Source organism: Myxocyprinus asiaticus, chromosome 8, assembly GCF_019703515.2.
Source record: "Myxocyprinus asiaticus isolate MX2 ecotype Aquarium Trade chromosome 8, UBuf_Myxa_2, whole genome shotgun sequence".
NCBI lineage: Eukaryota > Metazoa > Chordata > Actinopteri > Cypriniformes > Catostomidae > Myxocyprinus > Myxocyprinus asiaticus.
Window position 1 is genome coordinate 52863569 of NC_059351.1, and position 19061 is coordinate 52882629.

At 45.2% G+C, this 19061-nt stretch overlaps 1 protein-coding gene across 3 annotated transcripts in view; it reads right to left on the bottom strand.

Moving 5' to 3' along the window:
- LOC127444675 (B-cell receptor CD22-like) overlaps positions 1-1257 on the bottom strand; it is a 95464-nt gene extending 94207 nt beyond the window's left edge. For all 3 annotated transcript variants that reach the window (XM_051704191.1, XM_051704190.1, XM_051704192.1), the window contains exon 1: positions 1218-1257. In XM_051704191.1, coding sequence (XP_051560151.1) covers positions 1218-1227 — 10 coding nt within the window. In that variant the 5' untranslated portion in view covers positions 1228-1257. The remainder of the gene's footprint in view (positions 1-1217) is intronic.
- Between the last annotated feature and the right edge of the window lie 17804 nt (positions 1258-19061).

Genomic DNA, 19061 nt, shown 5'->3' on the forward strand with positions numbered 1-19061 from the left:
AAGCACTCAAACAACTGTAAAACCTTGGAATATATAGTTCTCTTAAATGCATGTAAACGTGGGCAAAGACTTGACTGAAAGAAAGATATATATATATCTTTCCATATATATATATATATATATATATATATATGGAATAAAAGATATAGAAGCCTCAGTGAAGTGAAATGATGTCCACACAGCAAACTTACAAGGAACTATGCTTCTAACCACAGGTAAAGAGCAGTTGCGAATGTTCGTTGAAACTACGGTTTTGGGAAACACCAAATTGTTCAACTATGTTGGTAATGATAGAACTTGCGACCATGGTTGGCTAAAAATTATTTTAGGAAACGCACCCCAGGCTGACTAGCCTACCTACTGTATGATGATTAAATGCCAATATTTTCATGTTTTCCCAAAACTGAAGGTCTCAAAAACAGAGAAATTACAAAACTGTCAAATCATGCTAAATATATGATCATCATTAAATATTTGTCATTTACCATCATTGCAAAAAAAAAAAAAAGTGACAGAGATGGAGGCCGAGCAGGGGCACAACTTCATTATAAGCAAAATTTGCAACACGTAGGAGCGGCACACAAAGTGAGATACCGGTGTTGTATCGAACTGTGTTCCCAGTCAGAATCTTTTTCCCACTAGATCCGATAGGGTATGGGGTTATGGTTATGGTTAGGGTAGGTAGGGTAGTTTAGTATAGGTTAGGGTTAGGGTAGGTAGGGTAGGGTAGGGTTAGGCTTAGGTTTGTGCATGGGAAGAATGTTACCATCAGATACTGTTCCCCCCATACAGATCTGCTATGGGGAAATATATCCCAATGGGGAAACAGAGTTTGACATAAAACCTGATTATCCCAAAAGAGCCGTCCCAATTTTCAACAATTGTGCTATTTATCAAAATAACACAGTTGTACAATTCAATGATTAAAAAAATGCTATAATATTCAACAAGTTCAGCAGTCACTAAAATGCACTCCTCCACAGATCAGGGCACAGCTGGAATGGCAACTCTAAAGAGTTACATGTTTTAATAAGTAGTTGGTGACTTTAATTCAGTTTCTAATGCTGTTTCGACAGAAAAGTTTGTATCAGTGCACACTGCAAAGTACCATGGATATCTTATTTTGATTGTTTCTGGCTACAGATGTTCACCTCCCTAGAACTGTTTTATTGAAGATAAAATTAGAAAAACAATTGAGTAGAAAATCATGTTCTTACCTTTAACCATCACTCAAAGCCACTGGAAACACTACAAATGATTAAGATGGCAGCAGCATTGGAGTTATCAGCCTCTGAATTCTTGTGGTTTACACTTTGTGTTCTAAAATGAGGTGTTGTTTATGCTCAGCTTTTGGTTGAGGTTCATTTTGACTGCTCATCTGCAGCAAGAAAGCAGATTCTCAGACATCCATACCATACCTGAAGCATATTTTCTGCTCTTTACATCTTTATAAACTTTATGAATAAATGAATGTAAATTACAGCCTACCTCAAGTTAATCTGCAAAACATCACGAAATGCGATATATCCTGTAGCACAACTGACTCTAACATTCTTAATTTGGGATGGCAGTCATTTCTCCGTCCAGTTATGCATTTTAAATCCTGCACTTTTATTCCACCTCATTATCTGACAGTAAGTCCCTCAATATCAGGAAACAAAAAAATGCTTGTTTAAATGTATTATTTTTAAGGATTAGACCTAAGGTACAAAAATAAATTCTGTGTGATTACCAGAAAGTTATATATGTAAAAAAAATGTCATGCAGTAATCACTAACGACTGTGATTGGTGCATCCTGAACAGCGCTGAGAAAAGTAACAGGTGCCATTTAATGCCGTTTCCCGTTTCCATGTTGGCTTTTGTTTGCATAATAGTATATTGTATGTGGCATACTTATCTAAATATTGGTCGTGACATTTCTGATTTTCTGAAAGTTGGTTGGGACACGGCCCTGCCATCCCTACTGAAGGTCATATATAAATTAGAGTTAAACCGAGGGCAACTGTCAAACCGGCAATCTAGTGATGCTCCTTATTGGATTGGATTGCGAATGTGACAACTGCATTAAAATACATTTTCAATATGGGAAAAGACATTTGCATATAGATCAATGTTTGGAAAAGACATAGATCGATGTACCATTCTTGGAAACACAGTTTAATAAGTACGTTTAATTCACCATGGTTTATTGATGATAAAACAGGACTGATGCAGTGTTGCTACTGAAGATTCTAACCACATCAATACTTCCTCTTTATTCAGTCAATAAACTTGCTCTAGAAATGTTTCACTTCTCCCTTATGTCTGTTCTGTCTCTTTTTTGTATTCAGATTCACTGCATAGGTTAATTTCATCTGTAGTGAGAGAGACGAGAAGAGGCGATTCTTTTATGATGACTGTGAGATCATGTGACCCTCATGAGAGATGCTCAGACATCTCAGATACACTCATAGCGAAGCATAGGGTATTTAATCGCTGAGGTCTTTTTGATCATTTTACCTTTTGTTCTTGGCTGTCGTGAGCCCCCTCACACCTCAGTCCCTAGGGTGGTTGCCCACCCTGACCTCCCTGCAGTTATGCCACTGACTGCAAACATGGATGTATAAAAGAGTGTTAATCGGTAGAATGCAGACACCAGAATGATGATAGGCATATCATACTTTGGGCAGATGTGTTAATGGCAGATGTGCATATAAGTCCATTAGTAAACCACCTTAAGGACTGTCTGACCATAATACTGTGTTTTTAATTCCTGTGTATAAATCTGTTCTAAAAAAGTATAAGGCTAAAAAACAAATCCATCATGAAATGGTCTGCAGACTCATCTTTAGCTCTGCAAGGATGTTTTGATTGTACAAACTGGGAGGTTTTTGAAAATTCATGTTCTGACATTGATGAACTTATAGATGTCATTAGTAGCTATATTAATTTTTGTAAGGATATGCTTATCCATCAAAGAACTATACGAACATTTGCTGATACAAAGCCTATAAAGTCTCTAAAGTGATCTATAAAGTCTCTAAGGAATGTGACAATGTATAATAAAGAGTGTAACTTTAATCAGCTGGATGTTATATGAGTTTTTAAAAAGAGCAATGTGACAAAATCTTCTGACCCAGATATGATTGTAGGACGCCTACTTAAGACATGTTCTGATCAGCTGGGTCCTGTTTTCTATAATATCTTCCAGAAGTCACTTAATCTTCAGAAAATACCTAAATTGTGGAAAGAGGCCATCGTTGTGCCTGTAGGAAAGACAAGCTATCCTAAAGTTTGAAATTATTTCAGACCCTTCTCTCTTACATTCTTGGTGATGAAATGTTTTGAGAAATTGATCAGGGATGAACTTCTGCTGGAAACACAAAGTCTTTTAGATCCCTTGCAGTTTGCGTATCAGGCTAGACGGGGAGTAGAGGATGCCTCAACTACCTTGTTAAAAATGATTGGGAAACATCTGGAGGTGTCACGTCTAGATGTGTTTTTGTTCATGTTTTGTGTTCATGTCTTTTATTTTCAAGTTTATTTCCTGTTTCTTTAATGTCATGTGATCATCCTGTTACCCTCATGTTCATTTTGTCTGTTTCCCATTGGTTCATAGTCATGTTATTGGTTCAATCATGTCATTGGTTTATGCTTATTGTCTTGTTATCTTGTTTAAAGTTCTGTTTGTTCATTGGTTTATGCTTATTGTCTTGTTATCTTGTTTAGAGTACTGTTTGTTCATTGGTTTATGGTTCCCATGTCCATGTATTTAAGTCTCATGTTTTCATTATATCAATGTCAGGTATTGTGAATGTAACTTTGTTGTTTTGTTCAAAGCCCAGCCAAACCAAGTCACGTCACATCATGTCACGTCAAGCCAAGTCACGTCAAGCCAAGCCAAGCCAAGCCACGCCATGCCAAGCCAAGTCACATCAAGCCAAGTTTTACAGTGCATCCAGAAAGTATTCACAGCGCTTCACTTTTTCCACATTTTGTTATGTTACAGCCTTATTCCAAAATGGATTAAATTAATTATTTTCCTCAGAATTCTACAAACAATACCCCATAATGACAACGTGAAAGAAGTTTGTTTGAAATCTTTGCAAATTTATTAAAAATAAAAAACGAAACAAATCACATGTACATAAGTATTCACAGCCTTTGCTCAATACTTTGTTGAAACACCTTTGGCACCAATTACAGCCTCAAGTCTTTTTGAGTATGATGCTACAAGCTTGGCACACCTATTTCTGGGCAGTTTCTCCCATTCTTCTTTGCAGGACCTCTCAAGCTCCATCAGGTTGGATGGGGAGCATTGGTGCACAGCCATTTTCAGATCTCTCCAGAGATGTTCAGTTGGGATCAAGTCTGGGATCTGGCTGGGCCACTCAAAGACATTCACAGAGTTGTCCCGTAGCCACTCCTTTGTTATCTTGGCTGTGTGCTTAGGGTCGTTGTCCTGTTGGAAGATGAACCTTTGCCCCAGTCTGAGGTCCAGAGTGCTCTGAAGCAGGTTTTCATCATGGATGTCTCTGTACATTGCTGCATTCATCTTTCCCTCGATCCTGACTAGTCTCCCAGTTCCTGCCGCTGAAAAACATCCCCACAGCATGATGCTGCCACCACCATGCTTCACTTTAGGGATGGTATTGGCCAGGTGATGAGCGGTGCCTGGTTTCCTCCAGACATGATGCTTGCCATTTAGGCCAAAGAGTTCAATCTTTGTTTCTCATGGTCTGAGAGTCCTTCAGGTGCCTTTTGGCAAACTCCAGGCAGGCTGTCATGTGCCTTTTATGGAGGAGTGGCTTCTGTCTTGCCACTCTACCATACAGGCTTGATTGGTGGAGTGCTGCACAGATGGTTGTTCTTCTGGAAGGTTCTCCTCTCTCCATAGAGAAACTCTGGAGCTCTGTCAGAGTGACCATCGGGTTCTTGGTCACCTCCCTGACTAAGGCCCTTCTCCCCCGATTGCTCAGTTTGGCCGGGCAGCCAGCTCTAGGAAGAGTCCTGGTGGTTCCAAACTTCTTCCATTTACGGATGATGGAGGCCACTGTGCTCATTGGGACCTTCAATGCTGCAGAAATTTTTCTGTACCCTTCCCCAGATCTGTGCCTCGATACAATCCTGTCTCGGAGATCTACAGACAATTCCTTGGACTTCATAGCTTAGTTTGTGCACTGACATGCACTGCTAACTGTGGGACCTTATATAGACAGGTGTGTGCCTTTCCAAATCATGTCCAATCAACTGAATTTACCACAGGTGGACTCCAATCAAGTTGTAGAAACATCTTAAGGATGACCAGTGGAAACAGGATGCACCTTAGCTCAATTTTGAGTGTCATGGCAAAGGCTGCGAATACTTATGTACATGTGATTTATTTCATTTTTTATTTTTAATAAATTTGCAAACATTTCAAACAAACTTCTTTCACATTGTCATTATGGGGTATTATTTGTAGAATTTTGAGGAAAATAATGAATTTAATCCATTTTGGAATAAGGCTGTAACATAACAAAATGTGGAAAAAGTGAAGCGCTGTGAATACTTTCCAGATGCACTGTATATTAAGTCAAGTCTAGTCTAGTCTTTTGTTCATGACTGGATTTATGGTTTTTGGATATCACGTTTGTAAATAAACTGCACCTGGGTTCTGCACTTCGTCATTGTCTTCATCATTGCCAACAGCATTGTTACAGAATACCTGTACTGCACCTACGTCAGGGGAATCGATCCCTGGAGGAATATGTGGGGGGACTTCTGCTCTCTGGCTAGCGAGGTGGACTTTAATGAGGTCGCCCTCAAAGACTGTTTCCGTTTTGGATTGGGTGAGCCAATTTCCTCCCTGATGCCTGGTGGTCGCAGTTCCCTCAGCCTCGCTCAATATATCGACCTTGCCCTGCAGATCACTGGTTCTACGTTCACTGTGGGGGAGGCGGATGCCAAGCCGGAGTCCCACGTCATGGTCAATGAGCCAACGCCCACACCTGCCACGGCCAATGAGTAAACGCTCATGCCTGCCATGGCCAACAAGCTGGAAGCTTCGTCTGTCCCAGAGCCAGCATTGCCAGCCTCGTCCGTCCCAGGGCCAGAGTTGCCAGTCTTGTCTGTCCCAGAGCCTGCGTTGCCAACTTCGGCCTCCCGGAGGAGGAGAAAGGCTTTCGTTTCCAAGTCTCTGGCCATGTACTCGACCACGGAGGTCGTTTCCAAATCTCTGCCCATGTACATGACCACGGAGGTCGTTTCCAAGTCTCTGTCCATGTTCACGACCACGGAGGTCATTTCCCAGTTATTCACAGCTCAGCCTTCCATGACTTTGCCCCACATCATGGACGCCATGCCCGAGTTCCACGTCATGGCCACCACGCCCGTGTTCCAAGTCATGGCTGCCATGCCCGAGTTCCACGTCATGGCCGCCATGCCTCCATGCCATGTCACAGCTACACCTGAGTCTGCTTCATGCCATGCCACGCCTCAGCCTGCTCCATGCCATGTCACAGCCACGCCTCCATGCCATGTCACAACAACACCTGAGCCTGTCACAATAACGCCTCAGTCTGCTTCATGCCATGTCACAGCCAAGTCCCAAACTGCTCTGTGCCATGTCACAAGCCCACCTCTGCTCCACGGCCCAGGCCTGCTTCTGCTCCACGAGCCAGCACTCACACCTGCAATGTCAAGTCGCCACAGCCTCCCCCCCCCCCAGCTCCCTCTTGAAAACTGTGTCTTTGTTTTGGGGCATATATGTCACATCTAGATGTGTTTTTGTTCATGTTTTGTGTTCATGTCTTTTATTTTCAAGTTTATTTCCTGTTCCTTCAATGTCATGTGATCATCCTGTTTCCCTCATGTTCATTTTGTCTGTTTCCCATTGGTTCATAGTCTTGTTATTGGTTCAATCATGTCATTGGTTTATGCTTATTGTCTTGTTATCTTGTTTAAAGTTCTGTTTGTTCATTGGTTTATGTTTTCCATGTCCATGTATTTAAGTCTCATATTTTCATTGTATCAGTGTCAGGTATTGTGAATGTAACTTTGTTGTTTTGTTCAAAGCCAAGTCACGTCAAGCCAAGACTAGTTTTATATTAAGTCTAGTTTTATGTTAAGTCAAGTCTAGTCTTTTGTTCACGACTGGATTTATGGTTTTTGGATATCACATTTGTAAATAAACTGCACCTGGGTTCTACATTTCGTCATCATCTTCATCATTGCCAAGAGCATCAATACAGTAGGGAAGCAAAACATCCTGGTTACTTGCATAACCTCCATTCCCTGATGGAGGGAACGAGACATTGTGTCAATGTAGTAACACTAGGGGTCACTCTTGGGAGCCCGAGACACCTCTGGTCTTTGAGAAAAGGCCAATGAAAATTGGCAAGTGGTATTTGCACACCACTCCTCTGGACATACGGGTTTAAAATGAGCTGGTATGCAACCACTCATTCAGGTTTTGAGCTGAGGAGCCGAGACAAGGTCCTGGCCAATTTAGCGGGTAGTTCAGCGTTGTGGCAGGAGGGACACAATGTCTCGTTCCCTCCATCAGGGAACAGAGGTTACGCAAGTAACCAGGATGTTCCCTATCTGTCACTCACTCGACGTTGTGTCGATGTAGTGACACTAGGGATCCCTATAGAAAACGTCGCAACTGGCTGAACTGTGTTACGTGAACTGGCGGTGTGTGACGGGCAGACCACTATGTGCCTCGTAGACAGCGCACCAGGCCGACACGTAACCTCCCCCAACACTGTTATGAATGTCGAATGGCCCTTTGGGGACAAGTCGACTACCCAAAAGATAGAGATGGGCTAGCCCAGTTGTGGCCTCTTATCCCCTTTTTTTCCACTCCCAAAAAAAAGGGAATTGACTGACTGGTGCCACCAGGTCTAGTTGGGGGTTGTCCCTCCCAAGGGGAAGACACTGTGGAGACCACACCCCGCTTGCCGAACTATGTCGGAAGTATGCCATGTGGGGAAGTCCCATGGTAGGTACTACCCTACGGGGGAGGAGTTACTACAAGCATGGTGACTGGGGCAGAGGGGCCTCTGCCCAAGGAAGACACAGTTTGCCAACAGGGAAATGAATTAGCGGAAGATATACGTCGCATGGGGCTACCTACTGGGAACCGCCACATGCAGAGCACCTACCCCAGTACAGGGCTTTAGTCAGCATGTGTACTGAGCCGGCAGCGAGTTTCTACACAAACCCGTCTGCCACAGGACTCGGAGGAAATCAATCAGGGAATAAAGTTTGTGAACACTACTGGGAGTTAACGGCACATGTCTTCAGCTCAGGGGAGGTGAAAGGTGCTATGCGCAAGTGATACACCTGACTGGCTGTCCCAGACTTACCTGCTTGTGCGTACATGGGATGAAACCAGTTCCACCCGGAGATTGTAGAACCTCGCAAAGGTGTTGAGTGTTGCCCAGCCCACTGCTCTGCAAATGTCTGTTAGAGAAGCGCCCCTGGTCAAGGCCCAGGAGGCCGCTACACCCCTGGTAGAATGCGCCCATAGCCCTACCAGAGGCAGCATGTCCTGGGTATGATATGCCATAGTTATGGCGTCAATGAGCCAGTGGGCAATCCTCTGCTTGGAGACAGTGCTTCCTTTCTGCTGTCCACCAAAGCAGACAAAGAGCTGCTCAGAGACTCTAAAACTCTGCGTGTGATCAAAATAGATGCATAAAGCGCGCACCGGACACAGCAACATCAGAGCTGGGTCTGCCTCCTCCTGGGGCAGCGCTTGCCGGTTCACCACCTGGTTCCTAAAAGGGGTCGTGGGAACCTTGGGCACATAGCTCGGTCGGGGTCTCAGGATCACGTAAGAGTAGCCCGGACCGAACTCCAGGCACGTTTTGCTGACAGAGAATGCTTGCAGGTCTCCTACCCTCTTGATGGAAGTGAGCGCAGTCAAGAGGGCAGTCTTCAAATAGAGTGCCTTAAGCTCAGCTGACTGCAAGGGCTCAAAGGGGGCTACCTGAAGACCCTGAAGAATTACAGAGAGGTCCCATGAGGGAACGAGGCATGGTCTGAAGGGATTCAATCTCCTGGCGCCTCTCAGGAACCTTATGATCAGGTCGTGCTTCCCTAAAGACTTACCATCTACTGTGTCATGGTGTGCCGCTATAGCGGCTACATACACCTTCAAGGTGGAGGGGGACAGCCGCCCATCCAACCTCTCCTGCAGGAAGGAAAGCACCAATCCTGCTGTGCATCTCTGGGGGTCTTCGCATCGGGAAGAACACACTTAGTGAACAGACACCACTTAAAGGCATACAGGTGCCTCGTAGAGGGGGCCCTAGCATGAGTGATCATGTCTACCACCGTGGGTGGTAGGCCGCTTAAGTCTTCCTTTTCTTTTTTTCTTTTTAAGTCAGAGGTCTGGTTGTGGATACCAGATGGTGCCCCATCCCAGAGAAAGAAGGTCCTTCCTCAGGGGAATTTGCCTGGGGGGGCTGTCGCGAAGAACGTGAGGTCCGAGAACCACATCTGGGTGGGCCAGTATGGTGCTACCAGGATGACCTGCTCCTCATCCTCCCTGACCTTGCACAGGATCTGTGCATGTAGGCTCACTGGGGGAAACTCATATTTGCGAAGTCCAGGGGGCCAGCTGTGTGCCAGCGCGTCTATACCGAAAGGTGCCTCGGTCAGGGTGTACCAGAGCGGGCAGTGGGAGGATTCTTGGGAGGCAAACAGGTCTACCTGTGCCTGTCCAAATCAACTCCAGATCAGCTGGACCACCGAGACCGAGACCAGCTTCTGTGGAGACCGCCGCTGGATTGCCAAACCTGCAAGGATGAAAAGGTAGACGGTGGTCGTGATGATGGCCGCGCACACCGGGTACGTGACCCAGGGAATGAGGAAACCGCTCTTTTGCTGAACTGTTGGGTACCGCAGCCACTTGGGTATGCGGCGAAATTAAATGAAAAGGCAACAAAAGATTCTCCTCCCGGCCCTCCACCGGGGATGGGGTGGTCTGCTTACCAGCTCCAAGGTGGGTTTCGTCGTCCCTGGGTCGCCCATCTCAGGGGCGCTTCGAAGACTTCTGTGGGTTCTTGGCAGCCGGCCAAATTATTCAACTATGTTGGTAACGATAGAACTTGCGACCATGGTTGGCTAAAAATTCTTTTAGGAAACGCACCCCAGGCTGACTAGCCTACCTACTGTATGATGATTAAATGCCAATATTTTCATGTTTTCCCAAAACTGAAGGTCTCAAAAACAGAGAAATTACAAAACTGTCAAATCATGCTAAATATATGATCATCATTAAATATTTATTGCAAAAAAAAAAAAAAAAAAAAATGTGACAGAGATGGAGGCCGAGCAGGGGCACAACATCATTATAAGCAAAATTTGCAACACATAGGAGCAGCACACAAAGTGAGATACCGGTGTTGTATCGAATTGTGTTCCCAGTCAGAATCTTTTTCCCACTAGATCCAATAGGGTATGGGGTTATGGTTATGGTTAGGGTAGGTAGGGTAGTTTAGTATAGGTTAGGGTTAGGGTAGGTAGGGTAGGGTAGGGTTAGGCTTAGGTTTGTACATGGGAAGAATGTTACCGTCAGATACTGTTCCCCCCATACAGATCTGCTATGGGGAAATATATCCCAATGGGGAAACAGAGTTTGACATAAAACCTGATTATCCCAAAAGGGCCGTCACAATTTTCAACAATTGTGCTATTTATCAAAATAACACAGTTGTGCAATTCAATGATTAAAAAAATGCTATAATATTCAACAAGTTCAGCAGTCACTAAAATGCACTCCTCCACAGATCAGGGCACAGCTGGAATGGCAACTCTAAAGAGTTACATGTTTTAATAAGTAGTTGGTGACTTTAATTCAGTTTCTAATGCTGTTTCGACAGAAAAGTTTGTATCAGTGCACACTGCAAAGTACCATGGATATCTTATTTTGATTGTTTCTGGCTACAGATGTTCACCTCCCTAGAACTGTTTTACTGAAGATAAAATTAGAAAAACAACTGAGTAGAAAATCATGTTCTTACTTTTAACCATCACTCAAAGCCACTGGAAACACTACAGATGATTAAGATGGCAGCAGCATTGGAGTTATCAGCCTCTGAATTCTTGTGGTTTACACTTTGTGTTCTAAAATGAGGTGTTGTTTATGCTCAGCTTTTGGTTGAGGTTTATTTTGACTGCTCATCTGCAGCAAGAAAGCAGATTCTCAGACATCCATACCACACCAGAAGCATATTTTCTACTCTTTACATCTTTATAAACTTTATGAATAAATGAATGTAAATTACAGCCTACCGCAAGTTAATCTGCGAAACATCACAAAATGCGATATATCCTGTAGCACAACTGACTCTAACATTCTTAATTTGGGTTGGCAGTCATTTCTCCGTCCAGTTATGCATTTTAAATCCTGCACTTTTATTCCACCTCATTATCTGACGGTAAGTCCCTCAATTTCAGGAAACAAAAAAATGCTTGTTTAAATGTATTATTTTTAAGGATTAGACCTAAGGTACAAAAATAAATTCTGTGTGATTACCAGAAAGTTATATATGTAAAAAAAATGTCATGCAGTAATCACTAACGACTGTGATTGGTGCATCCTGAACAGCGCTGAGAAAAGTAACAGGTGCCATTTAATGCCGTTTCCCGTTTCCATGTTGGCTTTTGTTTGCATAATAGTATATTGTATGTGGCATACTTATCTAAATATTGGTCGTGACATTTCTGATTTTCTGAAAGTTGGTTGGGACACGGCCCTGCCATCCCTACTGAAGGTCATATATAAATTAGAGTTAAACCGAGGGCAACTGTCAAATCGGCAATCTAGTGATGCTCCTTATTGGATTGGATTGAGAATGTGACAACTGCATTAAAATACATTTTCAATATGGGAAAAGACATTTGCATATAGATCAATGTTTGGAAAAGACAGATCGATGTACCATTCTTGGAAACACAGTTTAATAAGTACGTTTAATTCACCATGGTTTATTGATGATAAAACAGGACTGATGCAGTGTTGCTACTGAAGATTCTAACCACATCAATACTTCCTCTTTATTCAGTCAATAAACATGCTCTAGAAATGTTTCACTTCTCCCTTATGTCTGTTCTGTCTCTTTTTTGTATTCAGATTCACTGCATAGGTTAATTTCATCTGTAGTGAGAGAGACGAGAAGAGGCGATTCTTTTATGATGACTGTGAGATCATGTGACCCTCATGAGAGATGCTCAGACATCTCAGATACACTCATAGCGAAATTCATCGTTTTTTGCTCTGAGCTATAAAGAAGATTGAAACGTGAGCAACTGTGTATTTTTTGAGAATATTAGTGTAGGGGTGGCGGGGGTGGTGTAGGGTATTTAATCGCTGAGGTCGTTTTGATCATTTTACCTTTTTTTCTTAGCTGTAGTGAGCCCCCTCTCACCTCAGTCCCTAGGGTGGTTGCCCACCCTGACCTCCCTGCAGTTATGCCACTGACTGCAAACATGGATGTATAAAAGAGTGTTAATCGGTAGAATGCAGACACCAGAATGATGATAGGCATATCATACTTTGGGCAGATGTGTTAATGGCAGATGTGCATATAAGTCCATTAGTAAACCACCTTAAGGACTGTCTGACCATAATACTGTGTTTTTAATTCCTGTGTATGAATCTGTTCTAAAAAAGTATAAGGCTAAAAAACAAATCCATCAGGAAATGGTCTGCAGACTCATCTTTAGCTCTGCAAGCATGTTTTGATTGTACAAACTGGGAGGTTTTTGAAAATTCATGTTCTGACATTGATGAACTTATAGATGTCATTAGTAGCTATATTAATTTTTGTAAGCATATGCTTATCCATCAAAGAACTATACGAACATTTGCTGATACAAAGCCTATAAAGTCTCTAAAGTGATCTATAAAGTCTCTAAGGAGTGTGACAATGTATAATAAAGAGTGTAAATTTAATCAGCTTGATGTTATATGAGTTTTTAAAAAGAGCAATGTGACGAAATCTTCTGACCCAGATATGATTGTAGGATGCCTACTTAAGACATGTTCTGATCAGCTGGGTCCTGTTTTCTATAATATCTTCCAGAAGTCACTTAATCTTCAGAAAATACCTAAATTGTGGAAAGAGGCCATCGTTGTGCCTGTAGGAAAGACAAGCTATCCTAAAGTTTGAAATTATTTCAGACCCTTCTCTCTTACATTCTTGGTGATGAAATGTTTTGAGAAATTGATCAGGGATGAACTTCTGCTGGAAACACAAAGTCTTTTAGATCCCTTGCAGTTTGTTTATCAGGCTAGACGGGGAGTAGAGGATGCCTCAACTACCTTGTTAAAAATGATTGGGAAACATCTGGAGGTGTCACGTCTAGATGTGTTTTTGTTCATGTTTTGTGTTCATGTCTTTTATTTTCAAGTTTATTTCCTGTTTCTTTAATGTCATGTGATCATCCTGTTACCCTCATGTTCATTTTGTCTGTTTCCCATTGGTTCATAGTCATGTTATTGGTTCAATCATGTCATTGGTTTATGCTTATTGTCTTGTTATCTTGTTTAGAGTTCTGTTTGTTCATTGGTTTATGCTTATTGTCTTGTTATCTTGTTTAGAGTACTGTTTGTTCATTGGTTTATGGTTCCCATGTCCATGTATTTAAGTCTCATGTTTTCATTATATCAATGTCAGGTATTGTGAATGTAACTTTGTTGTTTTGTTCAAAGCCCAGCCAAGCCAAGCCAAGCCACGCCACGCCAAGCCAAGTCACGTCAAGCCAAGTTTTACAGTGCATCCGGAAAGTATTCACAGCGCTTCACTTTTTCCACATTTTGTTATGTTACAGCCTTATTCCAAAATGGATTAAATTAATTATTTTCCTCAGAATTCTACAAACAATACCCCATAATGACAATGTGAAAGAAGTTTGTTTGAAATCTTTGCAAATTTATTAAAAATAATAAAACGAAAAAAATCACATGTACATAAGTACACAGCTCAGCCTTCCACGACTTTGCCCCACATCATGGATGCCATGCCCGTGTTCCACGTCATGGCCACTACGCCCGTGTTCCAAGTCATGGCCGCCATGCCTCCATGCCATGTCACAGCTACGCCTGAGTCTGCTTCATGCCATGCCACGCCTCAGCCTGCTCCATGCCATGTCACAGCCACGCCTCCATGCCATGTCACAACAACGCAATTTGTAAATAAACTGCACCTGGGTTCTACATTTCGTCATCGTCTTCATCATTGCCAACAGCATCGATACAGGAGGGAAGCAAAACGTCCTGGTTACTTGTGTAACCTCCATTCCCTGATGGAGAGAACGAGATGTTGTGTCAATGTAGTGACACTAGGGGTCACTCTTGGGAGCCCGAGACACCTCTGGTCTTTGAGAAAAGGCCAATGAAAATTGGCGAGTGGTATTTGCATACCACTCCTCTGGACATACAGGTATAAAAGGAGCTGGTATGCAACCACTTATTCAGGTTTTGTGCTGAGGAGCCGAGACAAGGTCCTGGCCAATTCAGCGGGTAGTTCAGCATTGTGGCAGGAGGGACACAACGTCTCGTTCCCTCCATCAGGGAACGGAGGTTACGCAAGTAACCAGGATGTTCCCTATCTGTCACTCACTCGACGTTGTGTCGATGTAGTGACACTAGGGATCCCTATAGAAAACGTCGCAACTGGCTGAACTGTGTTACGTGAACTGGTGGTGTGTGACAGGCAGACCACTGTGTGCCTTGTAGACAGCGCACCAGGCCGACACGTAACCTCCCCCAACACTGTTATGAATGTCGAATGGCCCTTTGGGGACAAGTCGACTACCCAAAAGATAGAGATGGGCTAGCCCAGTCGTGGCCTCTTATCCCCTTTTTTCCTCTCCCCCCAAAAAAAGGAATTAACCAACTGTGGCCACCAGGTCTAGTCGGGGGGTGTCCCTCCCAAGGGGAAGACACCGTGGAGACCACACCCCGCTTGCCGAACTATGTCGGAAGTATGCCATGTGGGGAAGTCCCATGGTAGGTACTACCCTACGGGGGAGGAGTTACTACAAGCATGGTGACTGGGGCAGAGGGGCCTCTACCCAAGGAAGACACAGTTTGCCAACAGGGAAATGAATAAGCGGAAGATATACGTCGCATGGGGTTACCTAAGGGGAACCGCCACATGCAGAGCACCTACCCCAGTACAGCGCTTTAGTTATCATGTGTACTGAGCCGGCAGCGAGTTTCTATGCAAACTCGTCTGCCACAGGACTCGGAGGAAATCAATCAGGGAACACAGTTTGTGAACACTACTGGGAGTTAATGGCACATGTCTTCAGCTCAGGGGAGGTGAAATTCTCTATGCGCAAGTAATACACCTGGCCGGCTGTCCCAGACTTACCTGCTTGTGCGTGCCACTACATGGGATGAAACCAGTTCCACCCGGAGATTGTAGAACCTCGCAAAGGTGTTGGGTGTTGCCCAGCCCACTGCTCTGCAAATGTCTGTTAGAGAAGCGCCCCTGGTCAAGGCCCAGGAGGCTGCTACACCCCTGGTAGAATGGGCCCATAGCCCTACCGGAGGCGGCATGTCCTGGGCGTGATATGCCATAGTTATGGCATGGGCATAGTGGGCAATCCTCTGCCTGGAGACAGTGCTTCCTTTCTGCTGTCCACCTAAGCAGACAAAGAGCTGCTCAGAGACTCTAAAACTCTGCATGTGATCCAAATAGATGCATAAAGCACGCACTGGACACAGCAACATCAGAGCTGGGTCTGCCTCCTCCTGGGGCAGCACTTGCCGGTTCACCACCTGGTTCCTAAAAGGGGTCGTGGGAACCTTGGGCACATAGCCCGGTCGGGGTCTCAGGATCACGTGAGAGTAGCCCGGACCGAACTCCAGGCACGTTTTGCTGACAGAGAATGCTTGCAGGTCTCCTACCCTCTTGATGGAAGTGAGCGCAGTCAGGAGGGCAGTCTTCAAATAGAGTGCCTTAAGCTCAGCTGACTGCAAGGGCTCAAAGGGGGCTATCTGAAGACCCTGAAGAACTACAGAGAGGTCCCATGAGCGAACGAGGCATGATCTGAAGGGATTCAATCTCCTGGTGCCTCTCAGAAACCTTATGATCAGGTCATGCTTCCCTAAAGACTTACCATCTACTGTGTCATGGTGTGCCGCTATAGCGGCTACATACACCTTCAAGGTGGAGGGGGACAGCTGCCCATCCAACCTCTCCTGCAGGAAGGAAAGCACCAATCCTACTGTGCATCTCTGGGGGTCTTCGCATCGGGAAGAACACCACTTAGTGAACAGACACCACTTAAAGGCATACAGGTGCCTCGTAGAGGGGGCCCTAGCTTGAGTGATCATGTCTACCAACGTGGGTTGTAGGCCACTTAAGTCTTCCACGTCCCGTCCAGGGGCCAGACATGGAGATTCCAGAGGTCTGGTCGCGGATACCAGATGGTGCCCCATCCCAGAGAAAGAAGGTCCTTCCTCAGGGGAATTTGCCTGGGGGGGCTGTCACGAGGAACGTGAGGTCTGAGAACCACGTCTGGGTGAGTCAGTAGGGTGCTACCAGGATGACCTGCACCTCATCCTCCCTGACCTTGCACAGGGTCTGTGCATGTAGGCTCACTGGGGGAAACGCATATTTGCGAAGTCCAGGGGACCAGCTGTGTGCTAGCGCGTCTATACCGAGAGGTGCCTCGGTCAGGGTGTACAAGAGCGGGCAGTGGGAGGATTCTTGGGAGGCAAACAGGTCTACCTGTGCCTGTCCAAATCAACTCCAGATCAGCTGGGCCACCGAGACCGAGACCAGCTTCTGTGGAGACCGCCGCTGGATTGCAAAACCTGCAAGGATGAAAAGGTGGACGGTGGTCATGATGACGCACACCGGGTACGTGACCCAGGGCATGAGGAAACCGCTCTTTTGCTGAACTGTTGGGTACCGCAGCCACTTGGGCATGCGGCGAAATTAAATGAAAAGGCAAAGATTCTCCGGCCCTCCATCGGGAGATGGGGTGGTCTGCTTACCAGCTCCAAGGTGGGTTTCGTAGTCCCTGGGTCACCCGTCTCAGGGGCGCTTTGAAGCCTTCCGTGGGTTCTTGGCAGCCGGCCGTGAGATGGGTGGCATCTGCTTCCTGCGGTGGGCTCCACACTGGGGCCGGGCCGAAGGGGCGGGCTGCGGTGGAGCCGGTGCAGTCACCGCAGGGGGACGCCCTTGGTGACGAGCAGGTGGGGTGCGGGATCTTGAGCCGCGCCGGGGCAGGATGTGCCGGATAGCCTCCATCTGCTGCTTCACCATTGAGAACTGCTGGGCAAAGTCCTCGACGGTGTCGCCGAATAGGCCAACCTGGGAAATGGGGGCAGCTAGGAAATGTGCCTTGTTGGCCTCACCCATCTCAACCAGGTTGAGCCAAAGTTGGCGCTCCTGGACCAGTAAGGTGGACATCGCCCACCTGAGAGACCGCACCGTGACCTTCGTAGCCAGGAGAGCAAGGTCGGTCGCCAAGCGCAGCTCCTGCATCAAATCTGGGGCAGAACTACCCTCGTGCAGTTCCTTTAGCACCATGGATTGGTGGACTAGCAGGAGAGCCATGGCGTGCAGGGCAGAGATGGCTTGTCCAGTGGCACTGTAGGCTTTGGCTGTCAGGGACGACATAAACCTACAGGCCTAGGACGGGAGCTTTGGGCGACCGTGCCAGGTGGCGGCGCTCTGCGGGCATTGGTGCACCGCGAGCGCCTTATCCACCAGGGGAATCGCCGAATAGCCCCTGGCTGCCCCACCATCGAGGGTAGTGAGGACGGCGGAGCTAAAAGATTGGGACCGGGCAGTAAAAGGTGCCTCCCACGATCTTTTCAGCTCCTCGTACACTTCCGGGAAGAAAGGGACTGGAGCGGGCGTGGCTGCTTTTTCGCGGCTGCCCGGGAAAACATGTCCGTCATTTCCAGATCATTCTTATGAAAGCAAGCCGCGACCGCAACGTTGCCATGGTCATGTTCTCGCAGTGAGTACATGATCCATCCATGAATGCTGTCTCCGCGTGGGTCGCGCCCAGACACGATAGACAGCGATCATGACTGTCAGAAGTTGAGATGTAATGACCACAACCAGGAATAACGCACAAACGGAAAGGCATCTTTAAAAAGATGCGTCTTTAAAAAGACGTTCAGTGTGTGCCGCTCTTTTAGAGAAATATACTCTTTTAGAAAAATATACTCTCTTTTTTCTGCCGAAGCGCCCAGGGGCGTTCTCTGCAGTGTGCCAGTGCAGAGGAGGGAGAAGCCGCTGAAATGCGCCGTCAGATCCAGCAGAGGTGAATGAACAGTCAGCTCAGTAAACATCGACCATTCGGCTCCGAAGAGAAAATCTGAACGAGTGGTTGCAAATACCACTCGCCAATTTTCATTGGCCTTTTATCAAAGACCAGAGGTGTCTCGGGCTCCCAAGATTGACCCCTAGTGTCATTACATCGACACAACGTTGAGTGAGTGACAGATAGGGAACCCATGTTAGACTGCTTTTTGTAGATTTTTCTTCTGCTTTTAATACTATTCAGCCACATTTTTAGCAAATAAACTGATTTCAATTTTTAAACTGGACTTTAAGATAGTTGGGTGGCTATTAGACATTTTAGCTGATACAGAGAGTCAGGGTAAACAACACTTTTTCAGACATTCTTACAATGTCCATAGTTTCACCTCAAGGATGTGTTCTTTCACCCTTGCTCTACATTTTGTATACTAATGACTCTGTGAGAAAATACACAGATTTATTAAAAATGTTTCAGACGGCACTGTTGTGGTTAGTTTGCTTAATAAGGAGACATGTCATGGTCCAGTAGTGAATGATTTTATGAGATGGTGTGACAATGCCTTTTTGCAAGTAAATGTACAAAAGACTGAAGATATGGTAATTGATTTTAGATCTTGCCCTATTGTTCTGCAAACAACATACATAAAAGGTCAAATGGTGGAATGGGCTAGTAATTACAAGTACCTTGGAACTATCATCGACAACAAGTTGTGTTTTGATGCACATGCTGAAGCATTATCCAAGAAAGGCCAGCAGCAGCAACACTGTCTACGGAGGCTCTTTTCTTTTAA